Source organism: Pithys albifrons, chromosome 18 (assembly GCF_047495875.1).
Source record: "Pithys albifrons albifrons isolate INPA30051 chromosome 18, PitAlb_v1, whole genome shotgun sequence".
Taxonomy (NCBI): domain Eukaryota; kingdom Metazoa; phylum Chordata; class Aves; order Passeriformes; family Thamnophilidae; genus Pithys; species Pithys albifrons.
Genome location: NC_092475.1, coordinates 8,608,606 through 8,626,148, shown reverse-complemented (window position 1 = coordinate 8,626,148; position 17,543 = coordinate 8,608,606). Strand labels below are relative to the sequence as shown.

The 17,543-nt window shown below is 58.4% G+C and overlaps 1 protein-coding gene across 5 annotated transcripts; it reads right to left on the bottom strand.

Annotated features, from left to right (window-relative positions):
* Positions 1–6,376: 6,376 nt before the first annotated feature.
* Positions 6,377–12,082, bottom strand: CD40 (CD40 molecule). 5 transcript variants are annotated; one of them, XM_071572756.1, is made up of 9 exons: positions 11,975–12,082; positions 10,613–10,694; positions 9,910–10,035; positions 9,646–9,789; positions 9,338–9,437; positions 8,328–8,389; positions 7,963–8,064; positions 7,771–7,796; positions 6,377–7,218 (listed from the first exon to the last, which is right to left on the bottom strand). In XM_071572756.1, the coding sequence occupies exons 1-9, from the start codon at positions 12,020–12,022 to the stop codon at positions 6,895–6,897; spliced, it is 1,014 nt and encodes a 337-aa protein (XP_071428857.1). In that variant the 5' UTR covers positions 12,023–12,082; the 3' UTR covers positions 6,377–6,894. The 5 variants fall into 5 exon arrangements, with proteins under 5 accessions (XP_071428857.1, XP_071428858.1, XP_071428861.1 ...); XM_071572757.1 differs by having other exon boundaries at positions 7,963–8,061; XM_071572760.1 differs by having other exon boundaries at positions 7,125–7,366.
* Positions 12,083–17,543: the final 5,461 nt, after the last annotated feature.

Sequence of the window (17,543 nt, the reverse complement as noted above, 5' to 3'; positions counted from 1 at the left end):
CCCTGAGCTACCGGGTCCCGGGTGCTTTATCACCTGGCGAGCCCCATCCGTCACGGCCATGCGTGTGTTCCCGGTGCCCCGCCCTTGCCGACGGGTGATGGTCTTTTCATCATTTTTACAGATTTATTTTACAATAATTTAATTTCATCCTCAGCCCTGGGAAGACGAATTGGCCCCTGATGTGACTGGGGATTCAGAGCCAGTCTCGTAAATTTGCTGCCTCTACACAAAGCTCTATTTGGAGTCCCCACCACAGCTGTGAGCGAGAGTCCTTAAACAATGGGGATGGGCTGTAAATCCCACGTGTGGTGGAGGGATGCTGTGCTATTCCCTCAGCCCCAGCCCCATCCCAGTTTGGTGGTTCTGGGTGGCTGCAGGGCCAGCACGGGGCATGGGGCAAGGCATGGGGCAAACAGAACTCTGAGGGCAGCCCCTGCAGGTCTCCTGCGGCACTGTGTGCTGCCAGTGCCCGTGTGCCAGGGCTGTCGCTGTGCTGCCAGGATGTCACCTGCCCACATAGATACCACTGCTGGTGGCCCTGGAGTGGCAAGCACCCAGGGCCCATCTCTGTCAGCACATGCCTTGCTTCCTGACTTGCCAGAGCCGGTGCTGTGCCAGTGCTGTACTGGGCACAGGCATCAGGGTGGTGCCGCTGGCCCTGCCACCGAGCTCTGCGTGTTCCTGCACATCTGTGCTTGACGCATTTGGGACTCACTGTGCCTTCGCTGCAAGAGGCTTGCCAATGTAATTAAACTCGGGTGACTCCCCTGCCCCCAGGCACAGCCCCTCATTTCCCTCTGATTTATTATGTCTTCTTAATTTATTTAAATGAGCCTCGGTGTTTGCACAGGCTGGGAGGGGGTTGGCTGGAGCTCTAATCGCCGGAGTGAAGGAAAGGCGGCAGGAGGGCTCCAGGGGGGATCAGCCCAGTCGTGGACCTGGATGGCTATGCAGGGGTATGCGCTGTGGGGCAGGGGGCTGTGGCCAGACCCCCAGTTGAGCCTCAGACATGGCAAGTGCCTTTGGAGTGAAGCTTCCCTTTAATGTGGTCGTGGTTTGGCCCCCAGCTGCACCCGTGCCTGGGAATCTGCCTCGATGGGGCTCTATAGGAAAGTCTGAGCAGCTTTTGGGACCAATGTTGGGGCATCTCCCTGGGCCACTGCAGGACAGCAACTGCTCTTGCTTTGAGATAGCAAAGAGGAGCCCAACAGGGAATCCCTGCTCAGACCTGCACCCAGAGTGCAAAGGGGCTGTGGTCCAGCCAGATCTCACTGTGGTTCCTGGCCAGGTGGGAAAGGTATGCAGAACCTCAGAGGAGCCTGTGGCACAGCTCCACGGGGTCAGTCTGTGCTTGAGGCCAGCAGAGGTTCCTCTCACTCCACCCATCCATTCCTCCTGCATCCACGTGGCCCCGCTCCCCTGGCTCCTGAAGGGGCTCTGGGTGAGCAGGCAGTGTTGCTCCTGCCTGCCCTGTGCCTGCCCTACTCCTCTGCAGCCTCATGCCCGGCTGGGCTCTGTGCCTCCAGCCCTGCCACCCCCAGCCTGTGTTTGCACAGCTGATTGTTCCCAGCTCGGCGTACTGCCTTGCACTTGTCCCTGTTGAATTTCATCCTATTTTTTCCAGTCCATTTCTCCAATTTGTCAAGATCATTTTGAATTCTAATCCTGTCCTCCAAGATACTTGTAGTCCCTCCCAGCTTCATGTCATCTGCAAATTTAATAAGCACTTTCTCTATTCCATCATTCAGGTCCTTAATGAAAGCATTGAGCAAACCAGAACCAGGGCAAGCCCTTCGCCATTCAAGCAGCCCAACATGTGCCATGCTTCCCATGCTCTGCCCAAATGCTTTGGGAAAGGCTGCCAGAGCTTTGCCATTCTGACTGTGCATCACTGCATCCTCCAGCTCATGTGGGGCCCCTCTGCTTCGCTGCCCTGGAGCAGTACTGGGACCATTGTGTGCTGCCCGGGTCAGGGGAGCTGGTGTTGGGGTGAGGCTGGGAGGGGACAGAGGTTTATCTCAAGGAGGGCTCCAGCCCAAGCTGCCACTGGCTGGCATAGTGCCAATGCCTGGGGCCAGCCCCCCATGTGCTGAACACCACAGGGCCATGCTCTGCAAACCCCTGCTGTGAGACATAGTGGTGCAAGGAGGGCACATAGAGCTGCAGTGGGACATGGCTGTGGCAGTGGCTGGTGCATCCTGAGTTGGGGTGCATAGCAGTAATTGTGACTACAAGTGGGGTGCTGAGGGGAACTGGTGTCCAGCAGTGGGAGGGCAAGAAGCCCTTCACCCAGGTAGTCAGTGTGGGCACAGGGGGAGTAGAGCAGCCCCCGATGGGGCCATCCTGTTCCCTTACAGCCACTCACCTCCTTTTCTGCCAGGTGAGGCCCTTCCCAGCCCTGTTATCTCCCTGTTCTGAGGCTGCTCCCTTGGCACTGGGACTGCTCCTAGGGCTGCATGGCGGGGACCTGAAGCCAGCCCCAAGAGGAGCCATCTCATGTGCTGCCCTTGGCCACAGTCATCTCCTTTCTTTAATTGATTGTAGAAAGCAATTTACAAAATACAAACTGCTGCCTGTGCCAAGCCCTGCGTGTCCAGGCAAAGCCTAATTTCACAGTAAAATTTCAAGTGCAATGAATGGCTTTTCCCAGCACCAGTCCACGTCCAAGCCAAGAGCTTTGCTGGCTGCATGGACAGCACTCAGTAACCCAGAAATGGCTCTTCACTGCCCTGCAGAGCATGCAGCTCCCCAGGCTGGCTGTCACAATGGCCATGGCAGCTCTGCCAGCACTCACTGGGCTAGTGTGGTTGTATGGGACCACCATGGCTGCAGCTTGGTCTGTGGAGAGCCATAAGCCTCAGTTCTCCATGCATATAGCTGGATGCTGCAGGCATTCATTCCATGTGGTCTGTGTGGCTATGAGGGAGGTGTCCCAGCAAGGCTGGCCAGTGCTGCGGTGGTGGGGGCTCAGCTAAGAGCTGGTGCTCCCAGCTCTGGCTCCTTTCATGTCAAAGTCATAATTTCATGGTCAGGGTCTAGGAGGCTTGTACATAGAGATGCATTAATTCTTCATTTAGTGATACAGGAGTAATTGGTGTCACATCAATTAGATCGGTTCTTGGATACTGCAGTGATAAGTGCTGTGCAAAGGCCTCTGGGTGCAGGATGTGAGGAATTCCAGTGGTAAGCAAGGCTGGTGGGGCTGGCAGCAGTGGGCAGAGTGGGGTTGACAGGGATGTCCAGTGCTGAGAGAGTGGCAGGAGTATGCTGTGCTTTTGGCCTTTGCAGGACAGCGGCAAGGCCTGGGGCTCTCACAGTGGCTGGTGCCTAGGGCTGCTGTTTTAGAGCACACTGCATGGCCTGGGGGTGCAGGCCTGTGCTCAAGGAGGGGCTGGCAACTTGGCAACCCTCTGATACCCCACTCATCACATCACATCACAGTGCTCCTCTGTGTCAAGCCACTTGCTGGGCACCTAGTTCATCATCATCCACTGTGTCCCTCCCTGTCGGCTGCTGTTGCAGCCCATGGCAGGGCTTTCCACATGTAGTGGATTTGCTGTCTCACTGCTGCCCACCTCACCAGCTAATGGGAGGAGGCTCAGGTGGGTCTGGGACAGTGTGGAGACTCCCTGTGCTCACGTTCCTGGAGTACAGACCGGCACTGTCAGTCCCATCCCTGCTGAGATTGTAGGCAGAGGTAATTTGCAGATGACAAATATCACTGACAGTAAATATTTTTCCCACCCTCATCTCTCTACAAGCAGATAAGGTGGCAGCACTGTGGTAATATGGTTGCTGGAGGGAGACAAACTCTTTGGCAGACTTAAAAGTCTATTGTGTCCCCACAATTATTTATAGATAAAGAGAAGAAAGCCAATAAGCAGAGAATGGAGCTGCACAGCTGCATTTGTTATGATGATGATGATGATGTTATCTCTCTCACCCCCACACATGCACATCTCCAGTGCATGAAAACTCGCTGCTGGCAACACTCAAATCCCCATTCACGACAAGGCAGGACATGCTGGAGGCTTCACCCTCTCCTCACTGATTTGCACCCAGCCTGTTTTCATCCCAGTGGCCCCAACACACAACTCCAGCAGCTTCTCCCAATGAGCCAGGGAGCTGTAGCACCCACAGGGCCCTGAGAGACATATGTCACAGTGCAGTCCCTCTTTGACACCCAGGGCTGCTGCCTCTCTGTTCCTGGCTATAGCAGGATGTGGAGACCAGGTAGCATTCATCCCAGTAAAACTGCCCCTGGTGTCCTGGGTGCCTTGTGGTGAGAAGGGTCTAGGGTTGTGTGCAGAGAGCATGAGACTGGCTGTGTCCTCCCCAGCTCATGCAGAGGACCCCAGGGTGTGTGTGCTCCCCATTCCTGGACAGGACACAAGGGTGAGTCTGTCATCTCCCCCTGCTCCACAGAGCAAGGACCTCCTCCCCCATCCCACACCACTACTGAGAACAGAAACAGGGGTGTTTGGAGGGATCTGGGATTAAATGATGTGGCAGGCATGAGCGATGGAAGTTGCTGCCAATGGGCACGCTTCTGCAGCTGGTGGAGCAGAGACACCCTGAGTGAGAAACATTGACTGCAGTGTGGGAAGGGGTCAGGAAGCACCATGTTCTCCCTGTTCAGCAAATGCTGCAGGACCCTGAGGAGGGGGCCAGGGGACTGGTAGGGCTGGACACACAGAAGGCAAGGAAGTTGCAGGCTCTGGCGTGTCTCTGTGGTGAGCACTGGGGTCCACAGATGCACTGCTACACATGTGATACTGTCACCCTTGACCAGCCCATGTCTCCCCATGTCCCAGGGTACTGCACGGCATCACCTGGCTCCTGAAGGGGCAGGAGCCCCACCACTCCCCAGGGCACAAGCAATTGCTGCTCCTCCCTATGGCTGGGGGTGTGTACCACTCAACTTCTCAGCCCTGTCTTGCTGCAACCCCCATCCTGGGAAAGCCCTGGTGCAAGCTCTCCAGGTGCAGACAGCATCTGAGACAGTGACTGGGAGCACTTAACTGGACAGGAGAGTGGGATGATTTTTCATTGCTTCCTCACAATAAGAGGACAGGAGTAAGTGACTAGTACAGTCCGTTCACTCGGTAAAGATTTATACAATCACTTCATCCGGTAATTGGTATTCTGGGGAGAGAGAGAGCTGCAGCTCCAGCATCCGCCTCTATTTGTTTTATCTCTGTCTTTCTCTCTTTCTCTCCCCTTTTCAGAATGAGTAATTCTGTCCCTCACAATCCCATTTAAACAGAGCATTTGCAGAGTGAATAATTAGTTACATTCAATTAGGCCTCACACGCTCTCCCTTCTCACTTTGGGGGACAGACGTGCTAATGAGATGGCACATGTCTGACACGCAGGAGTGGGCACTGAACATGCTGCATGCCAGCAGGGAAGGGTCAGTCCTAGGGAAGGTGGACCCAGAGGGGCCAGCCCACTGCTGTGGGGAGACAGTACTTTGGGGGCCATTCAGGGTCAAAGGCTTCATGTTTGGGGCCAAAGACTCTATGTCGCAGCCCACATGACACCAGCCCTCTCCACCAGCAGGATCAGGGTCAATCCTGTCCCCAGGGCTGGGTGTTCTCTAGGGTGGTACCAAGGGAATGCTGCCCAGGCTGAGACCACCCCACCAGTACTGCTGGGAGCACTGAGCCCTGAGAGGGAAAGCTGCTGACATGCTTTTATCTCCCTTATTAAACCTAACATTAGGTTTTAAGAGGGGCCTTAAATAATGTGCCACTGCCTGCATAGGCAGTCGCTCCATATTCCAGCTGCTCCTGCTCTGGGATTTATGGCCTTTCTCATGCCATGCTGCCTGTGCTCAGGTGGTGGTGGGTCACAGGCTGTGGCTGTTCCCAGCACCTGAAGCCTGCAGTGGGCTTGGTTGCCACTGAAGTCCAGACCCATAGCAGTGTGTTGGGGGCCACAGTGGCTCTGCCGCTGCCCCCCAGAACCCCGTAGTGCTGCCCTGCAGTGGGATGGAACCCACTCGTGCATCTGCTGCCAGAGCTGTATGTTGCAGGCAGCCTTGCCCGCGCCCTCGGTCCCCTGTGGCGCAGGGCTGCGGGCAGGGCACGGCTATGCTGGGGGGCAGCTCCTGTGCTCCCCTCGCCGGAGGGGCTCAGCGAGGGCAGCCACCAGAGGCACGGATGCAGGGGACTGAGCCCAGTCAGGGTGCGCTGGGGAGAACCTGGGGCCACGGTGCGGCTCAGCACAGCCAGTGGCGTCTTTTCCCTTCCTCCTCCGGTGGGAACGTCTTTCTTCAGAGCACCTGCCCACTCCAGAGCGTTCTTCCGCAGCATCAGAGCTGGGAGCGCTGGTCCCGGGGGCACCGGTGGGCGCGGGGACTCGGGCTGCTCACTCACAGGGCGGATAATGACGTTTAATCACAGGTTTATGCCAAGGGTGGGTGGAGGGTTACGGAGCGCGGCCGCTCCCGCACGTACTGGCAGGGGTGCGGGGGAGCCGCGGGAGGGGGACCCGCACTGGGAAGTCCCGGAGCCAGCGCCCTCAGAACCCACCCCGAGCCCACGCAGGGCGGGCGGTGCCGGTCCCGCCCCGCGGATCCAGCGCTGGTCCCGCAGCACCATCTCCCGGCCGCCGCACGCCGGTGCCCGCGGTCCGGCCCCGCCGCCCCGATCCCCGCTCCGTCCCCGAGCAGAGCCGAGGGCCCGTCCGTTCAGCCCACGGAGCCCGGCAGCGCTGGGCGGCACTGGGGGACCGGGCCGGTACGAAGGATCCGGTGCCCTGTCCCGGCGCCAGCACCCACTAGACCCCGCTCCAGCACTGGCGGCACTTCACAGCCCGCTGGAGAGATGGCTGAGCTCTGCCACTCCCGGCCCCATCTGGCATCCCCAGCTCTGCGCTGGGGTCTCGCCCTCAGCAGTTACACTGTGCTGTGGCAGCCCGGCCCAGGGGCTGCACCGGGCAGCGCCAGGGGGTCACCAAGCGAGCAGCCACGCTGGGCTTCACCGCAGCACCCAGTTGGGTGGCAGGATGGGTCTCTGTGTCCCCCTTGTGGGCAGCAGAGCCTTGCTCTGTATCCCTGTGCAGGCAACCAAGCTGTGCTCCACCAGGGCAGCCCTGGGCAGGTGGCCATACCATCCACTGGCTGTGGTGGTATTCCTGTGGGGTGGTGGTGCCATGGTCCACTGCAGCAGCACATCGTTTGCAGCCAGGCCAGATGCCAGATTTCCTCCCCAGCTGGAGAGGGGACAGAGGAGATGGTGCTGTCCCTGGTCTGTGTTCCCATTGGAGGCAGAACCCTGCGCCCTCACAGCATCTCCTGCTCCGAGATGCGGCTCTCCTTGCCATCCTCCTGGGCCACGGGTTGGCCCCTGAGTAGGGTCTCCTGCACAGGCAAGACATTCTCATCCTGCTCCATGGGCTGCGGGGTATCTGCGTTCTCTCCGTGCTTCCCAGCCTCTGTCTGCACAGGGGCAGGGGTCAGGGGCAGGCAGCTACATCCTCCCACTTCCACACCCATGCCTTTCCACAGGCTCCCCCTACACTCCCATGCAGGGCAGAGTGTCACTCTGTGTGGATCCCTCCCAAGTGCTTAGCACTTGCCAGCAGCACCCAAAGACTGCCCTAGTCCTTGTCCTGTCCCCAGCTAGGCAGCCTAGTTCAGCCCCCACCACCCCTGCCCTGCAAAGCCACAGTCCCTGCTTTGCTGCTGGCACATCCCCAACTGTGCCCAGGAAGGATCCCAACCCACCCAATCCACTGCTGGAAGGGGGCTTTGGGCAGACTCACCTCCTTCTGCATCCGTTGTCTGGAATCTGGATGGAAAGAGGGACAGAGAAGGCTTTGTTCAGGGGGAGCACTCCTGGTTGCAGGGAGCTTCCCATTCTCAGCAGAGCCGCTGTTGTACCTTCCCTACTTGGCCCCTCAGCCCTGTACAGCGTCTCTGCCCAAGGCATCACTTGCTGTGCCCCAGCCCCTCACCTGTGTGGACCAGGCAGTAGATGCAGACACCCACGAGGCACGTGACGATTGCTGCTGTGATGGGGATCAGCACCGAGAGCGAGGAGCGCCTGCTTGACTCTGCTGGGGAAGATGGGGTCAGTGAGGCACCCACGGGACACCCACCTTGGTGCCAAGTGGCCCAAGCTGCCTCTGCACCAGGCCCAGCCCCGCAGCGATTCCTCAGGGGGACAGAGAGGCAGGAAAGCATCACACTGGCTATGCACTCAGATCCTCCTCTCCCAACAACACCCACAGGCAAGGCCAGCTCTTCCAAGTGCTGCAGGAGCCAGAGCCCTGGGAGATCTTTGCTTTGTACTGGGTCAGCCTTGGCACCAAGCACTTACCACAGATCACATCCGAGGTGTTTGTCCCCTTCACCTTCAGCAGCAGTCCCTTTTCCTCACAGCTGCAGGGAAGAACAACACCATGTAAGCACAGCAGCAGTCAGAGCACAAGGAAAGCCCCCAGGGAGAAACAGCTGTGGCTGGGCAGGCACTCAAGCTACACCAGAACATGTCCTGCACTGAGCCAGCTGTGCTCCAGTGGGGTGAGTGGCTGGGGACCCCCACTGACACAGTGTGATGGGGAGAGCAGGTACATAGCAGCACACCAACCCGGGATTTTGGTCGAGTTGCTGAAACTGCTGAGGGTGGGAACAAGTTAGGGACAAGGTAGAGGAGGGAGCAGGTATTTAAGATCTGCCTGGTCAAGGAGTCCTCAGGGCTTGGGCACTCACAGCTATGACAGAAAAGCTTAGACTAGATGACAGGCTACAAGTGGCTCTGTGGGGAGGTAATTTCTGGGCACAGATAAAAGCAAAGTGAAATCCAATGGCTGGCAGCTGAAGCAAGACTAATTCAGCCTGGAAACAAGGCTCACGTTTCTACCAGGGTGTGTGATTAACCCTCAAGCGGCTTTCTAAAGACAGGGATGACCTGCCAGCTCATAGCATCCTCAAAGCCAGACTCCCCATGGAGAGGGCTTGTGCCTCAGCTGATGACTGCAACCACTGAGACTGCTGGGAGGGAGACCCTGAGCAGGGTATGGGACATCCCTTTAACCTCTCATTCCTTGCCTCTAGCACAGATGGATACCCTTGAAGGGGTGAGCACTCTGTGCACATACTGAGGGATAGTCACAAGGGCCTGGATGTCTGCCTCAGTTTCAGCCATGCTGGCCTGAACTTCACATGCTCCCAGCCCTGCTCCTCTTGCTCCAGCCCTATGCCAGCCAGATGCTGTGTCCCTCAGAGACCAGCTTGGCCACCCAGTCCCCAAGGTCACCAAGGAGACTGGCAGCAGAGGATATGCTTCCTGGGGCTGGGGGAAAGACATCATTAGCACTCAGACAATACCTTGTCCAGGGATGGCATGGCTCAGTTTTAGATGAGACATTGGAGAAGGTGCCTTCTGCACAGGGTTCGCAGGGGGATGACTTCCTTTCCACAGCCTTGGCTGGAGACAAGAAGAGGTGGAAGGAAGGTCAGTAGGGGCTGTGAGGGGAAGGGGCTGCTGAGGGCAGGAGGGCAGCACGCCCTGTGGCAACACTGTCAGGAGCAGCAGTAGGCACAGCTCTCCCAAAGCCCTACCAGGGGCACCTTGCCAGGGGAGCCCCTGTTACCTGGACCCCCTGAGGTCAGTGCTGCCAGGGCATCAGACTCACCTGCCACAAAACCGGTGCCAGGCCTGCAGGGCTGGTTCTCCACACAGGTCTGGCAGCTGGTGTCAGAGCAGTGCGTGCCAGCCTGGCACTGGCACACCGTGTTGTGTGTTGCATTTCCTTGCACCTTCACCATGAGGCCAGCATCTGGGCAAAGGGAGCATGGGCAAGGTGAGACACCCAGGCTCACACTCCAGGTGAACCTGGAGAGATGCCAGCCCCTGCAGTCCCCACAGGCTGAGGCCAGTGAACACATGGAGCACTTACTGTCCTCACAGATGTCATGAGGAGCACAGTGCTTCTCCTTGGTCCAGCTCGGCTGATAGTGCCCACTCTCACAGTGGGTGCAGATAGAGTCTTCTGTTTTATCACACACAGAGACCAGCTTTTCCCCTGCAATAGAGGCCAGTGAGAAGGGGGCAAGGGGATTTACCCTCTTTCCAGGTAGCATCTCTGCCAGCAGAACAGGGGAGCACTGGCAGCTGTGGACACTGGCACTGCTGCAGTATTCTGCTTGGTAGTGAGGGCTGCAGGGGCCAGCTCGCCTGCTGGCTGCACATGCTGCAGGGCCGAGGCAGGGAGAGACTGCTGTGGGGACACCCCCGCACTCCAGGGACTGGGAAACAACCTGACAGTGACAGTAGGAGCTGGCAAACACCATCACAATTTGCTAGTGCTGGTGGCAGCACTGTCAGCAAGCTGCCTTCACCATGGAGTCCTGTGGCTGCAAGAGCACACATAGTCCCAAGAGAGCGATGGAAGATTTGGCAAGGTCCATTGGGTCTCCTAGAGCACCCATGAGGTCCCAGCTGCTCTAGCACCGAGATGATACAGGGAGGGGAAGCTGTCAGCACTGCTGGCAACGGGGTGGGTGGGCTTGGTCACACCGAGCTGGGCTTGCCCTGCTGTGGCCAGGCAGTGGGCCCTGGCACAGCCCAGCCACAGGGTCCCCAGGAAGGGGTTTCCATACCTGGCCGACATCGGTTGCAGCACCTGCCCTTGTACTCGTACTGCTTATCAGAGCATGTTAAGGCATCACCAAGCTCCCAGCACTGGAAGAAACAAGACCTGTGAATTCACATCCAGCACTTCTGTGCCCCTGTGCTTCCACAGGCATTGTGTGTGCTAGCCTGCACCCGGAGGTGAGGGTTTCCTCACACCACTCTTCCCACGCCTGCAGTAACCACAGACCGCAGCAGCCACCCACTGCCTGATGCCATCAGTGCCCTCTTTGAAGTGAGTTGGCAGCAATTCTGGTAGGGTGGCCCCACCATTCCACAGATTTCCTACCAGATGGGGATTGCACATCACCCTGGGTCCCTGCTAACAGTTCTGTGGTCCCAGGCTGAAGGAGCAGTGTTCACCAAGCTTCTGTGCCCAGAGCACTGACAGCCCCTTCCCAAGGCTGCTGCACCGCCCCCGAGGGACAGGAAAGCCCCAGGCAAGCGCATCATCCATGCAAAGTCTGCCAGGGCCTGGCCTTGGGCCTCCTAGCAGGGGACTGCCTGCTCAGGGAAGGGTGGAGAGGGATCGGGGAATGAGCCCTTGGGCCAGCCGCGGTGCAGGAGGGCACCCGCAGCATCGGTCCTTGTACAGAGCCAGCCCCTCGCTGCCCACCCCCAGTATCCCGGCAGCTCCCGGTGGATCCGCCTGCGCCTGGCCATCCTGGGGAGAGGGACAGGAGCTCCGGCAGAGTCCTGGAGCAAGAGGGCTGCGGAGCAGTGGGCAGCAGACGAGGGAGAGCCGGGCCGAGGGTGCCATGGACAAGCACCCAGCACGGCCGGGCGCCGCCGACGCCCATGGGTCTCTGGAGCAGCGATGGGCCCCCGGGGTACGGCGGAGTCAGAGCGGGGATGCCCAAGCCAGCAGACGGGCGCCTTTCCCGACTGCACGGGGCCGGAGGGGAAGCGAAAGGGGCTCAAGCAACCAGTTCCAGCGCCCACGCCCGACCGGGGGTCCCGGGCCAGGGTCCCGGGGCTCGACGCTGCCCGTCCCTGCCCGGGGGGACCACAGGGCTGGGTTGGGCTGCCGGGCCCGCGCCCTCGGAGGAAAGCGAAAGCGCGTGGGTAGAAGGACCTGGAGAGGAGCCCGGCCAGCCCAGCCCGCTCCTCCGCCGCGGCGAGTCCCGGGAGGCCAGACCGACGGACACAACCCGACCCAGCGGCGCTGCCGCGTTCCGACCCCGGGGCTCCCCTCCGAGGGGACGGGCAGGAGAGGCCAGACCGTGCCCCTTCCCGGAAAGCCTGGCGAGAGGGACGGAGGGAGCCCCCCACCTCTGCCCCTGTCCCGCTCCATGCTCCAGCCCCGAGCTCCCGGTCCCGGCCGCACTCACGCCCAGCAGCGCCGCGCAGAGCAGCCCCAGCAGCTCCAGCCGGTTCATGGCGCTGAGTCCCGACCGCCGCCGCCGCCCTAAGAACGGCCGGGTCCGTACACGCCCAGGAAGGGGCGTTGGGCCGCCTGCCCCGGGGCTTCCCCGCCGCCCCCCCGAGGCCGGGCACAGTTCCGAGCCCCGCGCTGTCCACCCGGCCGGCGGGCAGGGGCAGCGCCAGCTGGGACCCCCGGCCCGGGGTGACGAGCACAGGCTGGAGCAGGGGCAGGGGTCAGCCGCAGTCCACGGGGGGACGAGGGGAGGGCCTGTGTAGCCCCCTTCCCCCCCTAACCAACCCTGCAGGAGCTCCAGGTTTCACTTCTTTTTTCACAACAGCAGCTCAGAATTGCAGCCTTTGTGAGCCGGTCAGAGCTGTGGCTCTGGAGAGCCCCCATGGCGATGAACCTGGAGAGCCCCCGCAGCTGTGGCCATGGAGAGCCCCCCCAGCCACCACGAGCCCCAGTCTGAGTGGGGAGTCCCCGCAGACACGTCAGCCCCAAAAGGGGAAGGGGCGACAGCACCAAGGCCTGGCTGTACCTGTCTCACTTCCCCAGAGGGGTTCCCAGCAGGCTTCAGGGAAGTTCCAGGTTCCCTGCCCGCTCCGGAGATGTTCCCTGAGCTCCCCTTCCTATTTAGGTGGCTGGACAGCGAGTGGCGGCTCCTGAGCATCCCTCGGTGCCCCGGGCACACGCGGCACGGCCGCCCCGTCCCCGCAGCCACGCTGTGCCCGCAGTGCCCGAGAGGACACACCGCAGCAGCCGCCCCTGCAGTGACGGTCACAGCCTTGTCCTCAGCAAGAGGATGGTGGCCACGCACGGCCACTGCCAGGTCACAGCTGCTCCCGGGGAGGAGGGCAGTGCGCTCGGCTCGGGCAGCAGTAATTGGGAACTGCGGGCTCTGGATTCCCCAGCGCGCCGTCACTTCTCAGAATTGACTCGCTTGGGAGCACAGAGGGTCCCTGGGGAGTCTCCAGGGCAAAGGGAGGTGGCAGCGGCAGGAGGGGATTTCTGGGCCGGCTCCCGTGGGCCCGGCCTGGGAAGCCCCAGCGGCCCCGGGACAGCGGCTGTTCCGGGACAGCTGTGAGCGCCCCTCGCTCCCGGTCCCGGGAGCAGCGGGACGCGGTCCCGGCGCTCGCACGGCGGGACAAAGCGGCTGCTGGGGCGGCCCCGGGCTGGGGGCACGGGGACCGACCCTGGAGCGGGGCAGGGGCGGCTCTTGGCCCTGATCGCGGTCTGGTCCCAGCCCGGCGCCCGTCTCCGTCTGATCCCAACCCCGGTCCCGGTCCCGGTCTGATCCCGACCCCGGTCCCAGTTTCATCCCGACCCGGGTCCCGATCCCGGTTTGATCCTGATCCCGGTCCCAGTTTCATCCCGATCCCGGTCGGTCCCGGTCTGATCCTGATCCCGGTCTGAGTTTCATCCCTATCCCCGTCCCAGTCCCGTTTGATCTTAGTTTCAGGTCTGATCCTGACTCCGATCCCGGTCTATCTCGGTCCCTGTCTGATCCCAGTTCCACTTTGATCCCAATCCCGGTCCCAGTCTGATCCCGGTCCCGGTCTGTGGGGTGATGAGCAGATAAAGGCTGATGGGTTGAGGGACACGCCTCAGCCCCCCTGGAAGGGTGCTCCCAGCAGAGAACAAAAGCTTTCTTCTATGACCACTCAAAGGAGCCACCTCATCTCAAGGCATCTGCATTCATCCCCCCAAGAGATTGACCATCAGTCACACAAATACCTGGAGAAGAAAAGAAAAAGATATAAAAGAAGTGCAGTTTAACTGCAACTTGGGGAGAAAAAACTTTCCACCTCTGGGAGGGCAACCTGAGAGCTACCCTGTCTGCCCCATTCCATCAATATTGCAGGAGTAAGCCACAGAATTCTTACTTTACTTTTCTTATACCTTAATAGTTGTAATTTGCTATAGCTCACTGGGTGTATGCGTGTTAATGGGAAGTGGCTGTATTTTTCCTGTTGCTTTTTCTTTTGGGTTATTGAGTGTGTTTACTGGTGGTGTTGAACTGTTGTGTTTCTGTTTAATAATCTTCTGTTAGTTAAGTTTGCTATGGGAGTGATTTACTGCTGGGGTGGCCCTTGAAATGTGTGTTGTGCCGATGTCTTTGGGGGGGTATTTTGTACAATCCTGCAGCTAAATGTTATCACCGACTAAGTAACCCATGTTAGTTATTAATAAATGTTATTTCTGGAGCCATCGTGAGAAAGGTTCTTTTCTCTTGTTGCTATTAAGTGTGGTCCTCATAGGGGAGTCAAAATCTTTCCAGCCTGTGTTCTGTCCAGAGTTTGGCGGGCAGTGCTGGGTTCATAAAATTTTGATTACTCTGAGCACTCTTATAGCCATAATTTCTCCCTGGCTGAAGTGTGGCTTCATGTCAGAGGTCAGAACCTTCCAACCTGTGTGCTGTCAGTTAAAAGACAGACAGTGTTGGGGTACATAAGGATTTGATTGTCTGGAAGTGCTTATAGCCAATAACTTTTAATTAATACAGTTAAGACTAGAAATCTTTGTATTTCTGTCTCCCTCCTCCCTTTCACGTGACACGGTCTGATCCCGGTCCCTGTCTGATCCCAGTCCTGGTTTGATTCCAATCCCAGTCCCGGTCTCATCCCCGTCCCAGTCCCATCCCCGTCCCGGTCTCTCCCCCACGCCAGGTGCTGTAGCGCCACCCAGCGGCCGCACCAGCGTGCCAGCCTTTGCACTACAACTCCCGGCGTGCCTTGCGGTCCCGCTCGCGGGGCATGCCGGGAGCCAGGCCTCGCTGCGGCAGGCAGGGCGAGCGGCCCGCCACGGCGCCGTGCCGTAAAGCGCGGTGCGTTGCCATAGCGACCGTGCCCTCCACCGCCCCACACCTCCGCTTTGCGACGGTGCCGTGCGGCAGCGGCGGGTGGCGCCTTTGTCCAGGCGGCGGGACCGGGCCGGGACCGGGGTGAGTGTGCTGGGCCGGGCCGGGACCGGGATGAGTGTGCCGGGCCGGGGCCGGGGCGAGTGTGCCGGGCCGCGGCCCCACCACGCGGAGCGCTCGGCAGCGAGCCCCGCGCACGGCGCGGTCCCTCCCGGCCGCCGGATGGGGCTGGGCCGGGCGCGGCCTGCGGGCCGGGCGCGCTCCCGGGGCCCGCAGAGAGCGGCGCTGGCAGCGCCCGGGCCCCGGTGGAGGCGCGGGGAGAGCGGCCCCGGCCCGGGTAGGAGCGGCGGCCGCCGGTGGAGGGCCCGGCCGGGGGGTCCCTCCCCGCCGCCCCGGGAGGTGCGGAGGGGCCGGGGCAGCGGGGCCCGCCCGCGTTGTCGGGGCGGGAGGGCGGAGGCGCTGCCGGGCTACCCCACGGGTGGCCCCTCCCGGGATTTGGGAGGGCGGGCTCGGCCCCGAGGGAAAGCCCCGCTCCTCGGCAGCGCTGCTGCAGCTCTCGGTGCCCGCTGTTTCTGCCGTGCCCGCGGACTCCTTGCAGAGTTGTGCCGTGTTTCGCTTGTGGCAAATTAGTTCCCATGTCCCGCTCCCGCAGAGTCTCGCTTGCTGAAGCTGTAGCGCTGTTAATAAACAACTTTGGTTTTAAATATAAGGCTTTTAGAGATGTGGCTTTAATTGACTTCCGGAGGATTTGTTGGCACATGAGGTGCCGTGGGCTGTCCTGGCGTAGGAGCCGCGGTTTCTGCGCGGGGAATCCGCACCTTTAGGCTGCGCTGGTGCCTCTCAGGCTGCACCCACACAAAAAGGTTTGATGTGGGAATTAGTTGTTCACCTGATGTAGCGTGGCCAGGAATGGGACAACATTAATTTATTCTGGTCTTATGATCACTAAATGGCCCTTAATTATGTGATTTGCTGATGGGAAATGGTAAGAGCCAGAAAATGCTCTTAAAAGAAAGTTCTGAAGTAACTCAACTCATCTAAGTGGAATTAACTGTTTTGAAGTGGGAAAATAGCTCCCTGCTTTATTTCACGTGGAAAGGTCTTGCATCCTGTTCCTCAGCCACCCACTTCCCCACCCTTAAGGAAAAGAAAAGGGAATTTCTTACAGCTTATTGTGTTGAAAGTGAGACGTCCCACCAGCAGTTTGGGCCTGTTTGCTGTGTGTGTGTCTGTGACATCCCAACAGGTGTGGGCCGAGCAGGTGCTTGCAGGGGCTCTGTGTCCCTGTCCCTGGGGGTGCTCAGAGCCAGAGAGGGCCACGACCTCTGCATCCTGCTCCAAAGGGAAGCTTGGGCAAGATGGGGCCTTTCCTGTTTTGGGGGAATTTTCAAAGCTTCTTTCCCCTCAGCTGTTGAGAGCTTGAGCTGCAGGAGCGGAATAGAAATCCAATCCTTCCATACAGAGAAATGGGATGAGATTTGGTACTTCTGATGGGAAGGTAAAATTGTGTGTGGACAAACTTGCAGGAAGATTGGGGCAAAAGTGATAGAGAGAATGAATTTTGCTGGATTTTGGTTTGGGTGTTGGGTTTTTTTTCTTCCTCCCTGTTCTGGTAGTTTGTTTCAAGAAGTTTATTAGACAGGAAGCCCTTCTCTGTCTCCCATCTCTGTGGGGTTTCCTAAAAAAGGGAAAGAGTGATACAAATGTGAAGTGGATTTATCTTTAAAGAATAAATAAATAAATGTTATGTATCAAATCTGGAGTAGATGTATTTTTCATGCCAGTTAAATGTTGTAAAAGTGTTATTATATAAAACTGGGTTTATATTTTTGGATATTTGACTTGTTTATTTAGAGATGACTTTTAAATTGTATCCTCTAGGTTGCTGCTAGGGAGGGAGAGTGTTGGTTGTAGGCACGGTGTGATTACCAGGAGAAGTTTCTGTTGATCCTCTTGATTTCATCAGCTTTCTTTTTTCAGGCTTCTTGCATGCTGCAAACAGAAAATCCCATCCTGCACTCAAAATCCTGGACTCTTCTGGGGGAATGTTTGGGAAGTAGAACAACTTTATTAAATAGTTTTCAAACTTTCAAGTTAATCTTGGAGGTTTCAGGGTTACTCATTTCTTTAAGCTTTATCTGATGGTGAATTATAAACCAGAAAGTCTGAATTGGGGGGGGTGGTAGCTTTTATTAGTTTGTTATTTTTTGTTTGTTGGGGCTTTCTTTGTCATTGTTTGGGTGAGTTTGTGCAGTGGATGTTGCTGACTGCTCCAGCTGCGTGCAGGGGGTTGGGCTGAGGAAATGAGCTTTTCCTGCATGGGGGAGGTCAGGAAGGGTGTAGGATTTACCTGGGAGTGGTTCAATTCCCAGCTGTGGACCCGCCTGGTGTGAGAGCTGAGTCTCCCTGGGGACAAGGACGGGCTCTCATAGGGATACGGGCCAGGAGCTGTGCTTGGAAAGCTGAGATTTCACATTTAGTGGAGTGATCCAGGTATGGTCACTTTGGAGCATTTCAGTACTTCCTGATGCCTCATTCCAAGCCTTACTGGAATCGTGGGGGTTGTTGTGCAAAGTTACAATGAGTGTTTCTCCTTATTAAAATATTGCATAAATGTCAACAGTTCTTACCAGTGAACTGAAGAACTAGATGTGACAACAATGGGGTATTGAAAAGC